Genomic DNA, 24,054 nt, shown 5'->3' on the forward strand with positions numbered 1-24,054 from the left:
GTGTTGGTTGTCTGGTGTTCTTGTGTTTTCCCCCAGTCTCGTTATGGTTAACCTTTTACACCTTTGTGTGTCTTCCCTTTCCGGTGTGTGTTGCTGATTGGTTCTCCCTGCCTGCTGTGTGTCCTGTTAGTGTCTCATTAGTGTTGGTATAAGGGAGTGGTGTTTGTTTCACGCGGGTGTGGGAGCATTGCATCTGTTGCTGTGTGTAGTACCTCATCTTGTTGGCCTGATGTGAGGTGCTTTGCTTTGGAAGTACGTTTGCTAATGAGTCAAGTCTCACCACGTTCTGTCAAGTTTATCCACGTTCAGTCCAGTTTATCCACGTTCAGTCCAGTTTATCTACGTTCAGTATAGTTTATCTACATTCAGTCCAGTTTATCCATGTTTAGTATAGTTTATCCACGTTCAGTATGGTTTACGTTTAGTAGAGTTTATCTACGTTCAGTATAGTTTATCCACGTTCAGTATAGTTTATCCACGTTCAGTATAGTTTACGTTTAGTATAGTTTATCTACGTTCAGTATAGTTTATCTACGTTCAGTCCAGTTTATCCACGTTCAGTCCAGTTTATCCACGTTCAGTCCAGTTTATCCACGTTTAGTATAGTTTATCCACGTTCAGTATAGTTTGTCTACGTTCAGTATAGTTTATCTACGTTCAGTACTTTATCTACGTTTAGTATAGTTTATCCACGTTTAGTATAGTTTATCCACGTTCAGTATAGTTTGTCTACATTTAGTATAGTTTATCTACGTTAGTATAGTTTATCCATGTTCAGTATAGTTTATCTACGTTCAGTATAGTTTATCTACATTCAGTACTTTATCTACGTTTAGTATAGTTTATCCACGTTTAGTACAGTTTATCTACGTTTATAGTATAGTTTATCCACGTTCAGTATAGTTTATCCACGTTCAGTATAGTTTATCTACGTTCAGTATAGTCTCCACGCCTCGCCACGCCAAGTCTCCACGCCTTTCCAAGTGTTCACGTCATTCCAAGTCTGCCCACCTTCGTCCTGCCAAGTCTGCTCCACGTCACGTCATGCCAGTCCAATTTCAGTTTGGTTAATAAAGTCATTCTCATTCCTGTTTGTCTCCCTGCCGTGTTTCTCCGCCGATGGGTCCCCCCACTTCCACATCATAACAAAATCAGGAAGCATTTTCGTCGACTAATGAGGACGAGATGAAAATGTACTTCACTTCATAAAAACTGGACTAAAATCTATGGACATTTTAGTTGAACAAAAACAAGACAAAAATTAGATGATTTCATCAAATCTAGTCTCTGATAATCTGTCAGGTCTATGACACTGTCATGTGAAAGTACAAACATGAGACAGAGAGGAGGTGGATTCACGTTGAATGGTTAAAAAAAAAAAAAAAAAAAAATATATATATATATATATATATATATATATATATATATATATATATATATATACTGTATATATATTAGGGCTGTTAAAGCGTTAATAGGTTAATTAATCACAGAAAATTGTTGCATTAATCATGTATTAACGCAGATTAATCGCACTATTTGTTTGGACCGCATTTGAGCCTTGAACGTAACCGCGGATGGTTACATTGAAGGCTGCACAGGTCAGTAATAGGTCAATGCACGGCATTTCCTACGCCTGTTGTCCCAAAATGAGCGGGGCGACTCCAGTTGGTGTGCTCGGTGGTAAATTTCGCTTTAAAAAACACCCCGATGGGACTTTAGATAAAACAAAAGTCATTTGTGTTTCATTAATTAATAATTGCTGAATTGCACCCAATTGACATGATGATGTTACCTTTTGAGCAATACACGCATGGATGCAATTGCGTACAGTGGTACCTCCACTTACGAAATTAATTGGTTCTGGAAGAAAGTTCTTAAGTAGAAAATTTTGTAAGCAGAGACGCATTTTCCATGGAAATGCCCTAATCCGTTCCAAGCCTCCCAATATTCAGACATAAATGTTTTATAACGCGTAAAAATGCATCAAAACATGTAACAAATACATGTTCCAATTAGATTATTGCACAATAAATGAGAGTTGTGCATAATGTTATAAACAAAGAATAGAGTAAAGAATAAAAATGATGGTCATTTACCTTTTTAACTGCTGTCCTCATCGTTTTTTGCCCTCTTTGGTTCATGTTCTCCTCTCTCAGAAGTGTTTTTTTTTTTTTTGCCTGGTGTTTTGTAAAGAACTGATCCATGGATGTTTTTTTGTTTTTTTTTAAACAATCCTTCGGAAATGTCCAAGGCAAACATCATCTTAGTGCGCAAACGCCCGACTGGTGAACACTTTTTCTGGGCGATTCTTTTAAACTAATTCTGAAACTTCATGGAAACTTACGGTATGGCGAGGCATCTTTTTTTTAAAAAAAAGGCCCGTCTCGTCGCAATTAAAATCTTACTGTGCCTTCATCAATCACCAATTGCACAAATTCGTTGGCCATTAGTTCATACATTTACGAAAAACACCTCATGGGACATGTGATGAATGATAAGGACGCTGTATAGACACCGATCTAGTATACGCTCATAGATACCTATGGTAGAGGTTCCTCTTAGCCAATGGGATGCCAGAACGATGCACAAACACCAATCTAGTATTTACGCTCATAGGTATCTATGGTAGGAAATAGCCATAGCCGAAAGTATGCTGCGTTCGGTAATGTATTTTTACCTTTCGTGTCTAGAAATTTCTTTCGTAACAAGAGGCAATATTTTCCCGTTGAGGCGTTTCGTAACTCGAAAATTTCGTATGAAGAGACGTTCGTAAGTAGAGGTTCCACTGTACATGCATTTAATCAATGTTTGCAAATGACTGAAATAATAAAATGCGTTAATGTCAAAATATTCCGGTATATATATATATATATATATATATATATATATATATATATATATCCATCCATCCATCCATTTTCTTGACCGCTTATTCCTCACAAGGGTCGCGGGGGCTGCTGGCGCCTATCTCAGCTGGCTCTGGGCAGTAGGCGGGGGACACCCTGGACTGGTTGCCAACCAATCGCAGGGCACACAGAGACGAACAACCATCCACACTCACACCTAGGGACAATTCGGAGCGCCCAATTAACCTGCCATGCATGTCTTTGGAATGTGGGAGGAGACCGGAGTACCCGGAGAAGACCCACGCGGGCACGGGGAGAACATGCAAACTCCACCCAGGAAGGTCCGAGCCTGGACTCGAACCGGAGACCTCAGAACTGGGAAGCGGACGTGCTAACCACTCGACTACCGTGCCGCCTATATATATATATATATATATATATATATATATATATATATATATATATATATATATATATATATATATATATATATATATATATATATATATATATATATATATATATATATATATATATATATATATAGTTAGCAGTCGCATTAATTAACAATAATGTTAATGCGACTGCTAACTAATGCTGGCTAACTTAGTCGTTCATAGCATGAAGCCATAGTAGCCACTGTCATTGTGTGTCAAGTTTTTCATCAAAAAGATAAGAAAATTCGATGTGAAATAGTTTTAGATCTGAAAAGGTTCAATAAATCTGCTGACAAATAAATAAATAAATAAATAAATAAATACAGGGGTAAAATGGTTGTCCTGACTAAAACTAGACTAAAACGTTGACAGTTTTTGTTGACTAAAACTTAACGAATAAAATGACGTTTGCTTGGACTAAAATAAAGACTAAAATGCTCGATTTATAGTCGACTAAAAATGGACTAAATAAAAATGGGATAAGGTTGACCTACTGATTAAAAACAAGCGTGACTGAAATTGGACTAAAACTGAGACTAGATTTAAAAATGGCAGACAAAATTAAGTTGATTTTCATCAAAAAGATGAGAGAAAATTGTATGTGAAATATTTTAGATCCAAAATGTTCAACATAATCTGCTGGCAAACAAAAAACAAAAAACAAAAAAAAACAAAACAAAAAAACTACACAGGGCTAAAATGACTGTGCTGACTAAAACATTGTCAGTTTTTGTTGACTAAAAATAGATGAATAAAATGATGTTTTCTTGGACTAAAATAAAGACTAAAATGCTCGATTTATAGTCGATTTATAAACGAGATGAGGTTGACTAACTATGATAAAAACTAAGAAGCGGAACTGAAACTGGACTAAAACTCAGACTAAATTTAAAAAATGTGAATCAAATGGACACTCGTGGTGATGGATTCGGACATCAATGATTCCTTTCACTGTTCAAGGTGGTTGACAATTTCAAGAAAATGCAAAATGACCACGTGCATTTTAGTTTTGAATGTTAGTCGTTCCGAATCTCTTCGCTCATGAACTCGCGTTTACGTCCTTTTTATCGGGTTTTTATCTTCCTCACAACTTCCCATTCGTCTATCGCTTCATGATCAGGAGAATGTGTTGAGAACGCGCCACGTGAAACGGATCAGGACGATACAATGATACATTGTTCCCAACTAGCATTCCATCATCCAATCAAAAATGCAACTAAATTAGAGTTCCTATGAAGAAGAAGACAGATGCGCTTGACTGGTGATGATCTTGAATACTCAAACCACAACAAAAGCTGAAGAAGTGTTTCGGAGAACCCCCATTGAATTACTATTCTACGGAGCCAAGAAATGTATGTTGAAGCTAATCTTTTAAAAATCATCTGTGTATGTAAACAAGTTACTGACGAAGTCCTCTCTGATGACTCATTCTGCCCACAGAAAATGATGCCAGTTCCTCCGTGTGAAGTGGCCGACTGAAGCATCATTTAGTGGTCCACCGGCCTGAATATAGGACTTGTTGTAATTGCGGGTGGCTGTGGCACCAGGCCCGGTGGCGCAAGAAGCTCAAATTCTGCGCCATTGCCCGGACAGGCCTGCATGACCAAGTGCTGGTTAGCGGCCAAAGCTCATATCCATTGGAAAGAGAAAGCACCAGAGTGGGATTTTTTTTTTTTTTTGCACCTATCGTTTGGGCAGACACTATGCCGGTGAACATTTTAAACAAGCCGTTTTGTGCCAGCAACAACAACAAGCGGCAATAAAAGCCAACTTCTAATGACACAAGACAAGTCCAACAGATACAGACTTTGGATACTAGTACACTAAATAAAAAATAAATACATTTGTATTTAATTTTTGAATTATATTTTTTGGTGGTGACAAGTCAAGTCAGTTCACTGAGCTGCTTGCTCACTCGACCTATGACAGTTTGTGGTTTGCAACGGCAGAGTCCAACCCAAGACGCGCTTTGGGCCGCCCCCTCATTTGAATAACATTTGGCCGTACAGACCACAACTAAAATAAAAAAAATAAATAAATAAATAAAATAAAAAAATAAAAAATAAATGACTAAAAGTGAAAATTAAAAAATATAATTCAACGATTAAATAATGTACTTATAAATATATATATATATATATATAATATATATATATATATATATATATATATATATATATATATATATATATATATATATATACATACACACATTAGGGCTGTCAAAGCTAAAGCGTTAATAGATTAATTAATCAAAAAATTATCGCATTAATATCGTATTAACGCAGATTAATCGCACTATTTTTCTGGACCGCACTTGAGCCTTGAACGTAACCGCGGATGGTTACATTGAAGGCTGTGCAGGTCAGTGATTAGGCCAATGCACGGAATTTCCTACGCCTGTTGTTCCAAGATGAGCGGGGTGACACCAGTCGGTGGTAAATTTCGCTTTAAAAAAAACACCCCGACGGGACTTTAGATAAAACAAGTACTTTGCGTTGAATTAATTAATAATTGCTGAATTGCACCCAAACATGATGCTGTTACCAAGTTTTTGTCAGTATTTAGCACGTTCTTTGCAATATAGTTGCTGAATTGCACCCAATTGATATGATGCTATTTTGTTTTGAGCAATACACGCATGCATGCAATAGCGTACATGCATTTAATCAATGTTTGCAAATGACGTTCAGATAATAAAATGCATTAATCCGGTTCGAGTCCAGGCTCCGGCCTTCCTGGGTGGAGTTTACTTGTTCTCCCCGTGCCTGCGTGGGTCTTCTCCGGGTACTCCGGTCTCCTCCCACATTCCAAAGACATGCATGGCAGGTTAATTGGGCGCTCCGAATTGTCCCTAGGTGTGCTTGTGAGTGTGGATAGTTGTTCGTCTCTGTGTGCCCTGCGATTGGCTGGCAACCGGTCCAGGGTGTCCCCCGCCTACTGCCCAGAGCCAGCTGAGATAGGCGCCAGCACCCCCCGCGACCCTTGTGAGGAATAAGCGGTCAAGAAAATGGATGGATGGATATATATATATATATATATATATATAGGTTCCACTGTACATGCATTTAATCAATGTTTGCAAATGACTGAAATAATAAAATGCCTTAATGTCAAAATATTCCGGTATATATATATATATATATATATATATATATATATATATATATATATATATATATATATATATATATATATATATATATATATATATATATATATATATATATATATATATGTTTTCAGTATATATTTTTTTGTACTTTTTAATTCCATTTATATATTTTTTCATATATAATGTTTGAATTATATTTTTTATAGCTATTTTTATTTTCACTTTTAGTCATTTATTTATTTATTTTGTCATTTATTTATTTTGAATTTTGGCAGTTTTGGTCCTCCATAGTGGACAAGTTTCATTACAGCCACCAAAGTGCCCCAAAAGGAAAGCAACAAGCCTTGGCAGCCTAAAGCTGCGTCTGTCAATTGGATTTATTTGTCCTGTAACAAGATGAGCCTCTGTGCCGTATTCAGTGTTGAGGCAGCCCTGAGTAGCCCACTTCCCTTCACTGATTAAAATGGCCCTTAAAAGAGGGGGTCAGCGCAAAGGGTTTACGGCTTTGTCTTGTGGCGTGAATGTGTCTGAATTAGCCCTGTGTGGGTCCAAAGTGGGAAATCGTCACCTGCAGAAACCAAAGACAGGGAGACTCATCTGCACAGAAAATGACAAGAATGCGCCATAATGAAAAAATTCTTATTATTTTTTGGCTCTTCGCCGTTCTGTTACATCTAATAAGTTTGTTGCGACTTCTCAAAGTGCCGTAAAACACTGGCTGAATAAGCATGAATTGATTCTGTTTCATTACAGCGCAAGGCCTCATTGACGCAGTTCTTTACCAAGCTAGTCTTAATTAGGCACTTGAAGTGCAATAAAAGTTGTATTTTATTCAATTGTGATGTTTGCTTGTGATAAAAGTTTCACGCTACAAAAGCAGAAACACTCCAAACTGCCATTTACTTTTATGTGCACCAAACCGATACGGCCGGCGAGCGGTAATCGCAGTAAAAAACAACAACAAGCTCAATAAACAGCAAGGTGACCAATTCATCAACAAGTTTTACGATGAAGCGAGGAGGAGGACGAGCAATTCCTGCCAATTTATTTGCCTTGCAGCCAGACAGTCCGGAGGCTTGCTGGAAGGTTTTTGGCAGCAAACGTGCCGAGACTCCAAAAGGGCTGACTAAAAAAGCAAGTGCCACCGACAACAACATGTCATAAGCACTCTGCCGTCTTTGTTGCCGACTGCACGTGGCCACAGCTGATATTTAATGTGCTTCCTTGCAGGACATCAGACATGTGACGTGATGATGGAAAAATATACAAATGAAGGCTTTCATTGCGAGTGTAAAACTCTTGCACGTGCTGCGGTCCTGGCCTTCAGAAGGCTGTTTTGAAAGCCACAAGACAATCACAAGGCAAGTGGGTGAAAGCCGGCTGATCGGCAGCTCATGGTACAGTGCCTAATGCTGCATTCGAGGATGGTCGGAAGTCGGACTTTTCCGAGTTCACACCAGGAAGTTTGTACGGGAACAGAACGCCCCCTTGAAATCGACGGACTACAACTGACGTCACTCTACAATGGCGACCCGTTTGGAAACACAGACCTTGACCTTTCTTCCTTCATAAATGTTCGACATAACTTCAAGTAACGCAACGTAGGTGACAGGATGCCGCTATCTTCCGGCATGAAATTATATGGTGAAATTATACTACTGAACTGTATGGAATGCTTATGAAATAAGATAAAAACAACAAATTAAGCAAAATTGCAAGAAGGCAAGTTGGCTGGAGGTCAAAATTAGTTTTAAGAACCAAAATAAGAAACAATTTACCACTATCCGCCATTTTGGTTGTTTACTTTCGCCTCGAATGCTTTCAGGTCGGAAGTGGGAAAAAACAACTCGGATATATCCGATGTTCGAAAATCCTCGAATGCAGCATAAGCATTCAAGTTGGCGAGTATCACTTTCAACTGCAGCGCCGACAAGCCCGAGTCGAAAAAGAAACCTCACCAGAATGAAAAGTGTATTCAAAGACTAAACGTTCGAAAAAACTTGACCATGTTGAGTAATATGAGAACCTCTCCCAATTGCTTTTTTGTTACTCAGTTCACAATGTTACCAAAGATATGGGAACACATTGATTTGACGGCATAAATATATGAGCTAACGCTAACTAGCTTGTTTTTCTTCTACTCGGTACAATTTAGTAAAAGAGTGAAAATATTTGGAGTTCATAAATGTTTATTTTCATTGCGTAAAGTTATCGATACAGTCATTGACAGTCCAGCCTACTTTTGCCACATTTAGTTTTTTTTGCTTCATGGGAAGGTTGTGGTTTTTTTGATACTCAATGCAGATGAATTGTGTTCCCTGGTGCTTTGACATGATTGGTCCACACTCGTGTTAATTTTGTCTGCCATTTTGAAATGTAGTCTCAGTTTTAGTCCAATTTCAGTCACGCTTGTTAGTTTTAATTACAGTTGGTCAACCTCATCCCATTTTTATTTAGTCCATTTTAGTCGACAATAAATCAAGCATTTTAGTCTTGATTTTAGTCCAAGAAAACATTTTATTCATCTAGATTTAGCCAACAAAAACTGTCAATATTTTAGTCTAGTCTTAGTCAGGACAGCTATTTTACTGCTGTATATTTTTTGTTAGCAGATTAAATTAATCCTTTTCGGATGTAAAACCATTTCACATCAAATGTTCTCATCTTTTGGATGAAAAACAACTTGACACACAATTACAGTGGCTACTACGACTCCATGACAGTGTCACAGACATGACAGATTAGCAGAGACAAGATTTGACAAAATCATATCATTTTCGTCTTGGTTTTTGTTCATGAACTAAAATGTCCAAAAATGCATACTGATATAGTCCTAGTTATTGTTTGTTATTAATGAGGGTTTTACTGTAGTCTAGTTTTAGACCGGTGAAAAATGTGTGTTGACGAAATTATTTTTGTTTCGTTTTTGTTGACAATATTAACACTAGTCCACGTGATCGCTGGACGGCTTGCAGTAAGAGGAATCATCACCAAAAACACCAATATAAGTGTGTCCAATGATACCACTTTATGAGCATAAAGCCATAAATAATACAGCCAACCGCCTCGGTTTTGCGTTGTGTTCAGTGCGATGTAGGGCACAAAATCAATCCAGGGAGAGACAGACAGTCATTTCCTGTCTCCGATAAAGTCCGTGTGAGTCATTAATTCTCCAACTGTGATGATTGAATTTGTTTTCTGAGCTTCTTGGCATTGATGCTAAGCTTGAAAATAAGAGCATGGGCACCAGTTGCACGTGTTTATGTCTTATTAGAAGACATATTTTCAATACCATTCCATTGTTATTAATGTAGGCTAGTGACACAGGACAGATTAGTTAGGTATACACAAGCAGTCAGAGTGGTGGAATCGTTGGTTTGACACTTTTTATTACAAAATCGGCACTTCTTCAATACATAAATCACTTTATGTAAGTGTTTTTCGAGCGCTTGTCCACAAACTGAAAAGTCAAAAAGGTCCCGGCAGCCTCAAGAAGATTGTAAAGGCATAAAGTATGCTATTTCAGTGTCAAAGTGCAAGACTTCTTAACATTCTGTCTCAAGCAGCCAGCGACACACACAGAGACAGCCATCTTGGCCAATTGATTAGGTACACCTGGGATTCTCATGTTAAGCTAATGCTAGCATTCTATTGTTACTGTTAAGTTAGCTTAACATGCTAATGCTTTTCAGTTAACATGCTAATGCTAACTTAACAGTTTTTTGATTATGGCTTAGCTTCCACATTTCTTGATCAATTAAAACAATTCAAATTTTAAACTGTTCAGCTCATTCCCAATTTAATATATATATATATATATATATATATATATATATATATATATATATATATATATATATATATATATATATATATATATATATATATATATATATGTATTTTTTGTTTGTTTGTTTGTTTGTTTGTTTGTTTTTAAATGTAATGTAATGGACTGCTATTTAAATAGTGATTTGTTTTTGTTTGTTTGTTTTTTAGCTATACTGCCATGTTTCTCCCGTCTGCATAGCAACTGCCTCAGCCAATCAGAGTGTCAGACTGTCTACCCAGAGACAAATATGCAGGCGCGAAAGTGTGTTTTTTTTCGTGTGGGAAATTGGTGTTATGACTTTGCCTCTATCTGTCGAAATCCTGCAACATTCCCCTGGCTGCGAATGAAAAAGCCTCGCTATCAAACAGCGTTCATAATCTGTGACAAAAAGCACCATCAAGGTTGTCGGGGATTGTTTTGCATTTGGGGGATTTTTTATTATTATTTTTTTTGCATCTTGCTTCTGAAAGTTCCATTTAGAGGACATTTGCTTAGCCGCCAAGCTACCAGGCCACTCGGCTATTCGCGGACAAGGGCAGAGTCATAAAAGCGCAACTGTTTTGTTTTTGACAATGAGCGCCATTGCTGGCGAATGAGGCGGCAGTCGCCACCATCTGCATCCAATTTGGCCTTCACTATCATGACAACCATAACGCCGAAATTATGCAACACACGCACGCACAATAAGCTCAATGTCAATTTTGAGGAGGGCACAACAACACTTAGCCGGGCTAGCTAGTAAGTTTGCCATTACTCTTGTTTTATTCCAAACTGCGGCTGCATGTTCAATTGTTTCCTCCACTCTCGACACTGATAAGCGAGGGGTGAAGTTGAGGACAAAATAAGACAAACGTTCTGAAAGACGGCTTGTTGCGACGAGAGATGACTGACAAGCATTGGCTATAACTCGTCATATCAAAATACAAAGTGGAGAGGAATAACGATTGATGAAATGACATCACCGCAATGATTTTCCTCTCCAGCTTTTATGTCAACCAAAAAAGGATTGATGATCTTGATAAAACAACAGAATGTTTTGTGCAGATTGTCGTCGTTGGCTAGCTGAAAGTCTTATTACTGGTTTACTCATTGCCAGTTGTTGAAGACCATGGAAAAGCCATAAAGTGTCACATGAAGTTTATGGAGGGTGGATGAAGTCATCTTTGCCACCCCTGATCAGCTGATCTCCTTGAGCCCTGATTTAACATAACAGTCTATTTAAATACACGGCTTCACGTGTTCCAAACGCTGCTACTGAAGTGGCCCGAGTCCCAAGCCACCCAACCAGCCAACGTTCGGAATATTTATTATTCCAAACGGTGCTTGATTTCACATTCTCCAAAATGCAGCAAGGAAATCCTCCTCTAACGTAAACTGTTATTTTTATGCTAAATTTACCAGTAATATATAGATGGTTTTGAAAACTCATTCACTTGCCGCCATTTTCACTGAAACAACCCCTTTCGCTCCTGGCTGTTTTACTGGATTTTGACTGATTTTTGCGAGGCCCACAGAATATTGTGTTCTCGAACCTACCAAAAGAAAGACTAGAGTCTCTTCTTTCATCAGGGAAAAAAAAAGAAGTATATTTCTATCTGTCTGTTTTGTAGCAATTATCATTAGAATATAGCTAAGTGTCATCATCATTCACTAATCTGCTTAAAATTGTGGGGAAGCAGCTTGTTTTCATCATGGCCCAGGTTAAGCTCTTATACTCTGCTGCCACCTGCTGGCTGTTTTTGTAATTACTACCATTTTTTTTTACCTGTTCTTTGCAGTTGGGAGGCTGCATTGAAGCCTTCTGTATGCTCTAGCTTAAAAAAAAAGTAATACATCTTTGGGACACTTAATACATTTAAAATAGAACGTATTTGTAAGTTTTTTGGGGAGCAAATGAGTTACTTCTTCCATTTCCCATTTAAAGAACGTGTGCCCCAATTCCTAAATACCAATTGTATTGTGATTGTGTTGATCCCTTATACTCTCCTGCCACATGCTGGCCGTTTCTATAATTACTACCATTTTTATTTTATTTTTTTACCTGTTCTTTGCAGTTGAGAGGCTGCATCTAAGTCCTCTGTATTCTCTAGCTTAAAATAAAAAAATAAATAAATAAATACATAAATAAATAAATAAATACATCTTTGGGGCAAATAATACATTTAAAATAGAATGTATTTATATGTTTTTGGGAGCAAATGAATGAATTCTTCCATTCACCATTTAAGGAATGTATGTCCCAATTCCAAATTACTAATTGTATTATTGTGATTGTGTTGATCTCTTATACTCTGCTGCCACCAGCTGGCCGTTTTTGTAATTACTACCTTTTCTTTCTTTTTTTTTTACCTGTTCTCTGCAGTTGAGAGGCTGCATCTAAACCTTCTGTATGCTCTAGATTAAAAAAAATATCTAAATATGTCTGGGGCAAATAATACATTTAAAATAAAACATATGTATTCATTTTTGGGAGCAAATGAATTAATTCTTCCATTCACCAATTAAAGAACGTGTGTCCCAATTCCCAATCGTATTATTGTGATAGGACAACAGATTCATTTCATTCCAGAAGGGAGGGATGGACGGTGTTAGTTTTGCATACCTGACTATTTTGCTAGCCGCCTTGTTGACCTGCATGTCCACCATGCAACCTGAAGTGACATAGGACGCCAGATTGATCTCAGAGAACTCTGCCTGGGAAAGAAAAACAAGGATTTGTGCCACAAAAAGTGTGATAAGCCATTAGATGATTACGGGTTATGAGACGTAACACTTTTATCAGGCATTTTTAATTAATCAAACCAGACAGACTTTTTTTTTTTTTTTTGTGCTTGACTTCATTTTGCATATTATTCTGGGGGGGAAAAAAATGCATCAGCGAGACTAAAGACCATGTGACAAGGAGGCAAATGAGGTTGTTCTCTTGTTGTCTGCGACCTCGCAGACTCCTGAGAAAGACTTTTAGACTTTGGCTTCAATTATGAGAGAAAGACTTCAAACAAAAACGTTGACACAATCATGCAACACTTGTTGGAACAGTCATCTGAGACCACGCTCCACCAAACATGTCAAATTAACTTTGTGGTGTTTGAAGGTTGAGGAGTTGATCCGAAGCATAGTAGAAATATGTGATATGCAATGTGTATATTATATTAAATTAATCAACCAACAACCAGGGTTATTATAGTTTTTGGAATTTTTCATTTTAGTTAGTGTTAGTGTTTTGTTTTTTTAAATTTAGTTCATTTTAATTAGTTTTCAGGGTGGTTCTATTAGTTTTTATTTGTTGTAGTTCTTTAATAAATGCTTAGTTTTAGTTTAGTTTTAGTTTCAGTATTAGTTTTAGTTTTATTTATTACTTGTGCGTAATATTAAAAAAAAAAAAAAAAAAAAACACCATGGGAATGACGTCATGCGAAGGTGCTTTTCTATTGGCTGCTGCTAAATGACATCACTTCTGTTTGACACACTTTCAAAAGTCCTTATTCCGGTTAATATAAAAAATGAATCTACTTAAAGATCACATTTACAATTATCTCCAAAGGCTCATAAATTAAATTACCAAATGACATATGAAGGACATACTGTATTTGCTATCATTATAGTTAGTCTGAGTTAGTGTTGTAAACATAAAATGTAGTTTCTGTCATGGTTTGGGTTGGGTTTTGGTTAGGTTTTTGTATTTTACTTTTGTCGCGGTTCAGGTTTAGTTTGGGTTTTGTCTTTATCCTCATGTTTCTTTAAGTTTTAGCCATGATCTGTGTTTTTGTTTTCCTTGTGTGCGTCCCTAGTCTTGTCCACCTGTTTGCCTGCCCTTCCTCATGTGTCAACCAATCAGCATCCTCTGCCAGCTGTGTCTAATTGTGTTAATTAGTGTATGTGTATTTAGTTTCCCCACTGGATTTATTGTGTTCTCCTGCCGTCATGCTGCCTGTTTTTGCCTAGGAATCCCCCCCCCCATGTTTTGCATTGTTGTTTTTGTTGGATATATTTGTTTGTTAGCCAGATCCTTGTTTTTGTTTAATTAAATCTTTTTTTTTTTTTTTTTTTGTATTGCACCTCTGCCTCCACGCACCTGGGTCTTCTATTCTCCATACCGTAACAGTTAGTTTTCTTTCTTTTTTTTTTTTTTTAAAGCATTTGTTTTTATTTTATTTTGTTTACGAAATTGTTTTTTTTTTTTTTTCGTTAGTTTTAGTTAATTAAAATAACCGTGCCAACAACCAAAAAACATAGTAGACAATAAATATTTGCTATTTGATTAGGGCTGAACGATTTTGGAAAAATAATTAAACAGGCCCACACAATATTGTGTTCTATTGCTATAAAAACATGGAACCTACCAAAAGAAATATTAAAGCATCTTCTTTGTAAGTATAATTGTATCCATTTCTGTTTTGCAGCAATTAGCATTAAAATATAGCCAAGTTTCATCAATATTTACAAATTTGTTTAAAACGCTGGGGAAAGGAACTTGCTGCAACATGGCTCTTATTGATATCTTATACTCTGCTGCCACCCACTGGCCGTTTTTTCTAATAACTACCATTGCTTTAAGCCACTTCTTCGGGTCATAGGCTGCATCAAAACCTTCTATATGCTCTAGCATAAAAAAATAAAAAGAAAAAGAAAAACAAAATCAAACAAACATATAAATATGTTTTTGGGATGATGACAATATTTAAAATAAAAACGTTTTTCTATGTTTTGGGGAGCAAATAAGTTAAAATGCTTCTTACGGTTATTTAAAATTCTGTGAGAGTAAAACTGAGTTTAGTAGTACTCGCCGTGTCTCGAGTCGATAAGCATATGTAAACAAACATGGCAATGGATGCAAATCCAACTCAATCAGCAAATAATGCACAGCAAGTGAAAGTCCATGCCTATCTGCACGTTCTCATATGGCGACCATTGTTTGAGGCGTTAGGCCTGCTTTGACGGGCTTTTATGTGGGCTTTCATCACTATATTTTAAAAAAAAAATCCTCAACAGCGTTTTCTGACGGCATGCGGATGTGAGTCATTTGTGAAAAGCAATGTGCCAATGACATAAAAGTGCAAGCGAAATGACACCCACACTTTCATTGAAATGCGTTTCACTCGCAAGCGGAAGAGCAAAAAGGGGGTGGGGGGGTCGTCTTCTTGGCGGGGACAATGACGCGTCGGTCACGCTCAATTTGTCTCAAGGACATGTTGCACTAGTCGCTTTCTTTTGATGCCCACCTCAGAAAAGGATCATGCGTGTGTCATCAAACGCACAGACACGATCCTGCATGCAAAAAAAAAAAAGCAAATCCCCATCAAACAGTGTGGGCAATCGTGTTAATTTTATCCGCCATTTTGAAATTTAGTCTCAGTTTTAGTTCAGTCGCGCTTGTTTTTATGACAGTTAGTTCACCCCAATCCATTTTTATTTAGTCTATTTAAGTCTTTATTTTATTCCAAGCAAACAATTTTATTCGTCTAATTTTAGCCAACAAAAACTGCCAACGTTTTAGTCTAGTTTTAGTCAGGACAATCATTTTACCCCTGTATATATTTTTTTGTCAACAGATAATGTTGAACATTTTGGATCTAAAATTGGTTTACATACAATATTTTTGATGGAAAAGAACTTGACACACAATGACAGCATATCAACAAGTCGGGGTGCAGCAACCACAATTTTCCAGCCGATCCCGATCTTTTAAAAAATCTGACCTGCCGATCCCAATTTCTGCCAATACCGATTGTTTGTTTTTTCTTCATTACAGGTATCATATACCTTAAGTGTTCCAATCTTGTTTTATTGGAAAACATTATGATAGACCGATATGTTTTTTTTCAAGGCCGATACAGATCCAGATTATTAGTAGTCAAGGAGGCTGACAACCAATAATTCAAGCCGATAATCATTTGCAGATTAACAAAAAAAATAAATCTTTTAAACTCTGACATATTTGTTTAAAAAAAAACACACAATTGTAGCGCTTCCAGGGTCATTAGCATGTGTTAAGCTAAATAAAAAAATAAAATAAAAATTAAAAAGCAAGTAAATAGATCCCTAAAGACTTCTACGGTAAATACAATTTTTAAAAAATTCAACATAATTTCTTGATTTCTTGATTTATTTATTTATTTATTTTTATAAAAAGTGTAGGGAGTTCCTATTTTTTATAAAGTGGAAATTTAAATAGATCGATAAATTAAATGTTCCCCGTATCTCACTGAGTGACAGATGCATGCGAATGTAGCTCATTTGAGGTTTTTTTTTGTTTTGTTTTTTTTAGGGTTTTATAAGATTTTATTAAGTGAAGTACATTTTCGTCTCGTCTTCATTAGTCGACAAAAATGCACAATGATTTAGTCCCAGTTGTTTGTTAATGAGGATTTTAATTAGAGCTGTCAAACGATTAAATTTTAATCAAATTAATCACATCTTAGAATTTTGATTAATCATGATTAATCAGTGACTTAATAATGCTTTTTCCCAGCATATTTTTCCAGCTAAATTTGAAGCGCACCTGTTATGTGTTAATTTTTTCAACATTTAATGTTACGAGGATGCCTTCAAAAATGTATATTCACTGCACACGCTCATCCTGCTTTTTCTAATCAATTAATTATTTGCATAATTTAAAATGGGAAAAAAATGACCTACGGCATATGTAAACATTTATTAAATGTTTTACTTTAATGCATGTAGTTATGTTTATTGCTCAAACTCCAACAGCTACCTTTAATGTAACCATCTGCTGTCGGCTAAAAAGGATAATCTGCGGTCAAAATTAATAGTGTGATTAATCTGTGGAAATACAATGATTAATGTGATATTTTTTTGTGATTAATTCATTAGTTAACGCTTTAACTTTGACAGCACTAATTTTAATATAATTTTAGTCCGGTGAAAAATGTGCGTTGACGAAATTATTTTTGGTTTAGTTTTCGTTGATGAAATTAATGCTAGTGGGCAAAAATATTGTCAAGAGCCACATAAACATCATATGTGGGCGAGTGAATGCAGCTACATTGATGGACGAAGCGGCTGGCACCGGGGCCCAAAGAGCTTGTACGATGGGCTGGGATGGGGGATGGGGACCTTTTCACAACGTCATGGCAACGCATTCAAACACTCTGGGAAAGGAAAACAAGCAAGTGATACACAGGACAACTGCCTCCAGGGTTAATCCTTCTCCACTGTGACCTGCGTGGAGTCTGAATTAACTTTTTGGCCTGATGGTCAGGAGGAAAAGATTAATAGAAGAACCATTGAAAGATTAAATTAAATCAACTTTCTTTTTTTTTTTTGCCAGAATGTCATCAGTTCACAGCATCACCTATTTGCAGATATATATATATATATATATATATATATATATATATATATATATATATATATATATATATATATATATATATATATATATATATATATATATATATATATATATATCGTACTTTTTTACTTGGCAGGATTGTGGTGCCAAGTCAGAGATAAGTAGAGTGAGATAAGTTATTAAGTCAGAGGAAGTTACATTTGGAAAATAAATGAACTGTAAGCCATTTATTTGAAGGGAAATGTTTTTTGTTTGTTTTTTAAAGCAAAAGTGTGGTGGTTTTTGCGTGCTGGAACAGCTTTAATTCATTTGTATTTAATACACAAAAGCAAATGATCTATTATCATATATCAAAAAAATATCAATATCGCAATATTGGCTCCTGCAATATGCATATCGCAAAGACATGTAATAAGTTACATTTGGAATTTTATGCTTTTATCTGAATTTGACCAGTCAGCCACTAACTAAAATTTGCACCATCATACAATGGTTAACCATTATCGAGCAGTAATTACAATTAATTAAGACTATATTGAGTTTGCTTATTTTGCTGCCTGAAAAAATGTAATTCTTTTATTAGATAATAAAAATGCCATTTTTTAAGATACACGTTAAACATCGCAATATCGCTATATTCAGCAACCTTATCGCATATCGCATGATTTTCCAATATCGCGTAGCCCTAATATATATATATATAGATTTTTTTTATTTATCTATGTATTTATTTATTTATTCACTCGCCTACTTCTTATTAATTTACTGATGGAAACTATTTACTTGTACACAAAAAAATACTTGCATAAATGCATACTCATTTAAAATGTTCGCTGTGTTCTTGTTTTTCTTATCTTATTTTTTACTGCATGGCCGATTTCCGTTTCATGCACAGCACTTTGTATACAGCAATTGTTATGGTTTGGGTTTTTGTTGCTTTTGTTGGCGTTTTGAGTTTGTCATGTTTCTGTTTGTGCTTTCTGGTTTGTCTCCCCTGGTCTCGTTATTGTTAACCTTGTCCACCTGCGTGTGTCTTCGCTTCCCAGTGTATCTACCAATCAGCTTCCCCTGCCACTTGTCTTGCCCAGCTGTGTCTCGTCTTTGTCAATTAGTCTGTGTGTATTCAGTCACCTGTTTTCTGTTCAGTTCTTGTTGGTTCATTGTCATTGTCTTCTACCTATCATGTTGCCGGTTTTTTGTGTCCTCATTCTTGCCCTGTTTCCCGTGCTTCTGAGTCCTGCCTTTTGTGTTTAGTAATTGTATTCCCTGCTTTGTTTTGTACTTTGTATTTTATGTTGCACTTTGTTTTGAGTTAAATTAAAACTTATTTAAGAACACCCCTGCCACGCCTTGTTTGCCTCCCTGCACTTGGGTCCACCATCTCTCCACACCGAACCTTGACAGCAATGCTTGTTTTAAAGTGCTTTATAAATAAAGTTGAGTAAACGTGTGTCACCGTTGTCCGTTACGTAGCGCGAATGAGAAAATGTTTGCCATTTGAGCAGTATGGCGGCCAGCATCACTTATTTGCATGGAGCCTCCAATATTATTAGTCAGTTGAGAACCCACAAGCAACATCTGTTTGGGGGATGCCCAGTGGTTATCAGGGGTCTGTCCAATTCATCTTAAAAAGTGGGTCAAGTACATAGGACAGACCGATAGACAGACTGCCATGCATAGTAACTTAGATGGCAGTAGCACCAAAGGGGATAAAAATAAGGAAATGCTTCATCAAGTCTTCACTCAGTGATTGGGGGGTTTGGATTCCCGTCGACCTTAACATTTTCGTTGGGGGGTGCACAGGCATCGGAACAAAGCCAGCCGACTTGTTAACGTCGACTTGGAGGGCTTGTGGGAAACACAAGTGGGTCCAAAAAGATCTAACTAGGTCACCTCGAGCTTTTGGGGGGCCGGGGACGAGGGGGGGATGCTTGCATGGCGCAACACCATTCTGATCCCCCCTCAGTCATGGACTTAAGGGGCCTAATTAACATTTTTATAAATACTCAATAGCGCTGACAGCCCGGGACCAGGAAAAAAAAAAATCTCTCCCATTTCACGGCGATGCCAATTGAGCACCAAAAGAGGCCGACGTGACCACAACAGTCGAGAGTTGAGCAAACAGGCTGTAAAACTCTCGTATGTGCTCCCTTTTTTTTGCCCATAAAAAGCCAACACTCCATTTCAAAGGGTAGCACAGTCTCAACAACGACTTGCAGATGTATAACCAAACGCTTATTGGAGGTAAAGTAGACGTTTATCTGTAAAATAATATGTTACGTCTAGACGCATCTGTGCACATTATTTGCACATTTGTATAACTCATACCGGCTGCCTGTTGGAAATAAGTCTGAAGATGGAAGATCAAAAAATATTATATATAATATTTTTATTAATTTCAATTATTATTATTTTAGTAATTAATACAATTTTACAATATTTTAGACCGCAAAAGGACTGTAGAAAAAAAAGATAGTAAAATAAGAAAATTATTACTTCAAATAAGCAAAATTATCTGCCAACAGAACAAAAAAAAATTACTTAATTTACTTACCTATAAGATTCAGAAAAATGAGAAAATAATACTATTCCCATATCAACCACAGCGGTCTTGAAAATAGTATTTTTGTACAAAAAAAAAAAAAAAAAGTTATCGGTATAATGACTTTTTTCCAAGCTGTAATAAATAGAACTATTTTCTTAAAATACATATGTAAATATATATTTTTTAACTTGTACTAATTGTAACTCAGAAACGGAATGAAGTGACGTGAGTTGTCACTGCCACCTTTACAGTGCTCGTATCTCAAGTTTGTGACTTGTAAGACGTGTCACTCGTATATCAAGGCATCCATTTCAGTCTTTCGGGGTGTCGAACTATTTGTATATGATGTCTGTATATTAGGGGTGGGACAAAAAAACGATTCGACCGAACCATCGTTCGTCAAGGGGAGCTAAACGGCCGTATCGGTAGCAGACTTGTCAACCGATACAAAATCCGCCGGGAATCCTTAGATACATTGCTTGTAAAGCTGTGGACCGGATATCGCGTGGCCGTGAATCGGTTGCCAGTGAGACTTTATGGTTTTCATAACAATAGCAAGAGTTCTGCGCCGTGCTCGACTTGTTTTGTTTACGTTTCAATAGCAGCACTATTCAAGCTACTTCCGTGTTTACAGAGAGCTAGCAAAGTAACGCTTCATTCCCCGGATGTTGTAAATATAATGCAAAGACGTTACGCACCCTTTTTTTTTTTTTTTTTTGGCACACCGTCAACGCCGGGCTCGCGACACGGCACGCACGCGCAGTCGCGCACAACGAGTGACAACATCAACTGAAGACAGTAGCAGAAGCCAGTGCCATACATCTCGGTATTTCCCATGGCTATCGAGTCCTCTCGGTGCACTTGTATGTCCCGGCATTGGTACTGCGCGCGAGCCAAAAGAACTGGTACTACGCGCGACCCAAAAGAATAACTCCCGTGACGATCCAATGCATGGATTCAAACTACACAGGTATGTCCCACAGCCAACACACCAGCTAAGCTGAAAGCACACTGCAAGTATCTCATTTCTCAGTTTGTGGCTCCCTGTAAATGTACACAACTAGTATGAGCAGCAGATAGGAGAACTGAGACCTGCCCGCAATGACGTCATGAAACTCAAAATGAACGACAGCCCCAAAAAAACAAAAACAAAAACATGAACAGTAGTGATTCTGTGGTCATCATCGTGTCTCAGATTAAAAAAAAGAAAAAAGATGTCATACATTAACCAAAAATGAATGTGATGGCAAAAGAAAAACAAAAATTGTTAAAAACAAAAATTGTTGATAAAAAGGGAAGGGCACTTTTGGAAATATTTTTTGATATATTACGTGGTTAAAATGTGTTTGATAGATTTATTGTTCCATAAGGTGGCTTCATATTTCTTTTGGCTGGACGGTAGTTTTATTTCATGTCTTAAATTTACGTTTCTGAAATACTTCACACTGTGCACATATTCTGTTTAATTGTGTTGGTGTCTTTTTAAAGGTTAAATATTTATATTTCAAATTGAATTATCAGCCTTTTGTTTTCCTGATCCTTATTTTGAATAAAAAAAGAAAAACAAACAAACAATTATAACTGTCAATAGACTAATACATATTTAAACTGATACATTTTTCAGTCATATCGCCCAGCCCTTTGTTGCGGCCTATTTAAATAATTGATTCAATATATAAAAATATAGAAGACATTTTTGTTGTTTTTTTAACACATTTGTAGATACTGTAAACATTTGTGGTGCTTTAAGATTAATGTTTACAAGCAACAAATGTCACTAAGTTTTGAATATTGAAATGAATCGTATCGAATCGAAAATCGTATCGTTCCCAAACTTAATCAAACCGTATCGAACCGTTCTGTTCTGAAAGATAATCGTTTTTCAATCGAATCGCAACCTGTGTATCGAGATACATATCGAATCGGCCTCATGTCAGAGATTCCCACCCTTACTGTATATAACATAACAGACATGACCGTTTCATACATAAATACTGTATGTACCTGTTCCACGCGGATCTCATACTCCCCATTCAGCTTCTTGCCTCTGAAGTATTTGGCCCTGCAAAAGGGAAACACACCTTCAGACCAACAAAACAACCGGTCGGTTACGATCACAAGCGCTTTAGTTGGACAGTAAAACATGATTGCATAAACGGTTGCCTCAGGTACTAACCCGGACAAATCGGGACCATGACTCATCATAACAAGCCTAAAATAGACTTTCTGTTGATTTTGAAGGTTTAAACAGACCTTCCAAAAGACCTCGCAAGCTCATATTTTCCATGAGTGCAGAACATGAAGGGGGATGAGGCTTCCAGTAAACACAATTCGCTGGCAAACTCATGTTTTAATCATCATTGAAGGTGTTTGATGCCGATACTTAATAATAATTTATATATATATATATATATATATATATATATATAAATATATATATATATATAATGCAAGTACTGACAGCTAAGGCTGTTTGAAGGCGCTTGACTTGATTGTTCCTGTGCATTTAGGCCTCTTGGGGGCAGTGTGGTGCCATGCATCCACGGCTTGCACTCATAAAGTGAGTACAGAAGAAAGTTGCGACTGAATTCTATTCAAATAACTTGTTTTTCACACATTGGGAAGAATTTGTGCCTTTGTGTAGTGTTATCTCATCTGTTTATACGTGTTCCCATAAGTGTGTGAATATTCGTTATTTGAAGGGGAAAAAAACACTACCAAAGTCGATACTAACTTCCTGTTAGCATTTGCTAACTTCCTGTTAGCGCTAGGCTAGCGAAGCATGTTTTGTATTTAAATGTACAGTGGATGTAATTCTTAGCATTGAGTGTTTAGTTTTACAGTTAACTCCAACTGCGGTGTCATTAAACAGCTTAAAGGATGCTGAGGGACAACAGAATAACATACGCTACACAATTGCTAGTTGCTAATGCTACGCAAGCAAAATCGCATTCAAGGTACCTTCACAGCGTCGGAAACGTCATTGTTTTCCGATAACTTTTAAAGGGGAAATAATCGGCCATTTGGCCCAATTGGCCGATGTTTGAAGGCCAATAATCGGCCGATTATAATCGGTGGCCGATTAATCGATCGGGCCTTAGTTTATGGGGGGCAACTTTTTGGATTGTTGATTAGTATGTAGAAGGAATTGAGTGGGAATGGGAAAAAAGATTATGACATAAAAAAAATCAAATGTGCATTTTTTAGCCCATTTCAAACAGTTCTGCATTTCGGCCGCGTTGTGTCCCCAAGTCCTCCGCGTTGAACTCTAACCCCTTGCAGCCGGCAGGGGACTGCCAACAATCTGTCAAAGGCTTCGGGCTATACAGCCATACGTATATCGCCCGGGATCTCAGCTACATGTTGGGAGGCTTTCGGTCACTGGGACGAGCTATTTGGGATTTGCCTCTCGGCCTGTTCACACCAAAACGCGCTTTTGCCCGTACGTTTCTCTACATCGTTCATTCTCCTTCATCCTCCGCAGTCGACACTAGTGTTAATTCCGTAAAAAGATGTTTTCTTGTAATAAAATAAAGACTAAAATTATAGATTTATAGTCAACTAAAAATAGACTAAATAAAAACGGGATGGGGTGGACAAACTATAACAAAAAAACAACAAGCGTGATTGAAACATGACGAAGACTAAATTTAAAAATGCTGGATAAAATTAACACTATTCCATCCCAGAGGCCCACTGACTTAAAATAATAACAATAATAATAATAATAATAAAATAATAATAATAAAATAAAAAATAAATAAAAATAAAAAGCTGGAATGCGTTGCAAAAGCTTGTTAAATGTGTCGTCACTCGGAGCCACGGAGCTAATTCAATGAGGCGCTCGTTTTTTTGCTCGTGTTCACATGTAAACATGGAGCTCAGGGCAGAGGCCCGGAATTTCCTTCTCCCTCGTGCCCACGCCCGCTATGTCAACTTCACTGTGTTTTATTTGCACCAGGAG

At 36.9% G+C, this 24,054-nt stretch overlaps 1 protein-coding gene across 3 annotated transcripts in view; it reads right to left on the bottom strand.

Moving 5' to 3' along the window:
- The window catches only part of syn3 (synapsin III), a 138,693-nt gene that overhangs the window by 92,875 nt on the left and 21,764 nt on the right, over positions 1 to 24,054 (bottom strand). For all 3 annotated transcript variants that reach the window (XR_013279024.1, XM_077499936.1, XM_077499935.1), the window contains exons 3-4: positions 22,095 to 22,152; positions 12,833 to 12,924 (exon numbers count right to left, since the gene is read on the bottom strand). Coding sequence is in view for 2 of the 3 variants with exons in the window: in XM_077499936.1 (XP_077356062.1) it covers positions 12,833 to 12,924; positions 22,095 to 22,152 (150 nt within the window). In the remaining variant the exon portion in view is untranslated. The remainder of the gene's footprint in view (positions 1 to 12,832; positions 12,925 to 22,094; positions 22,153 to 24,054) is intronic.

Source organism: Festucalex cinctus, chromosome 16 (genome assembly GCF_051991245.1).
Source record: "Festucalex cinctus isolate MCC-2025b chromosome 16, RoL_Fcin_1.0, whole genome shotgun sequence".
Classification (NCBI taxonomy): Eukaryota; Metazoa; Chordata; class Actinopteri; order Syngnathiformes; family Syngnathidae; genus Festucalex; species Festucalex cinctus.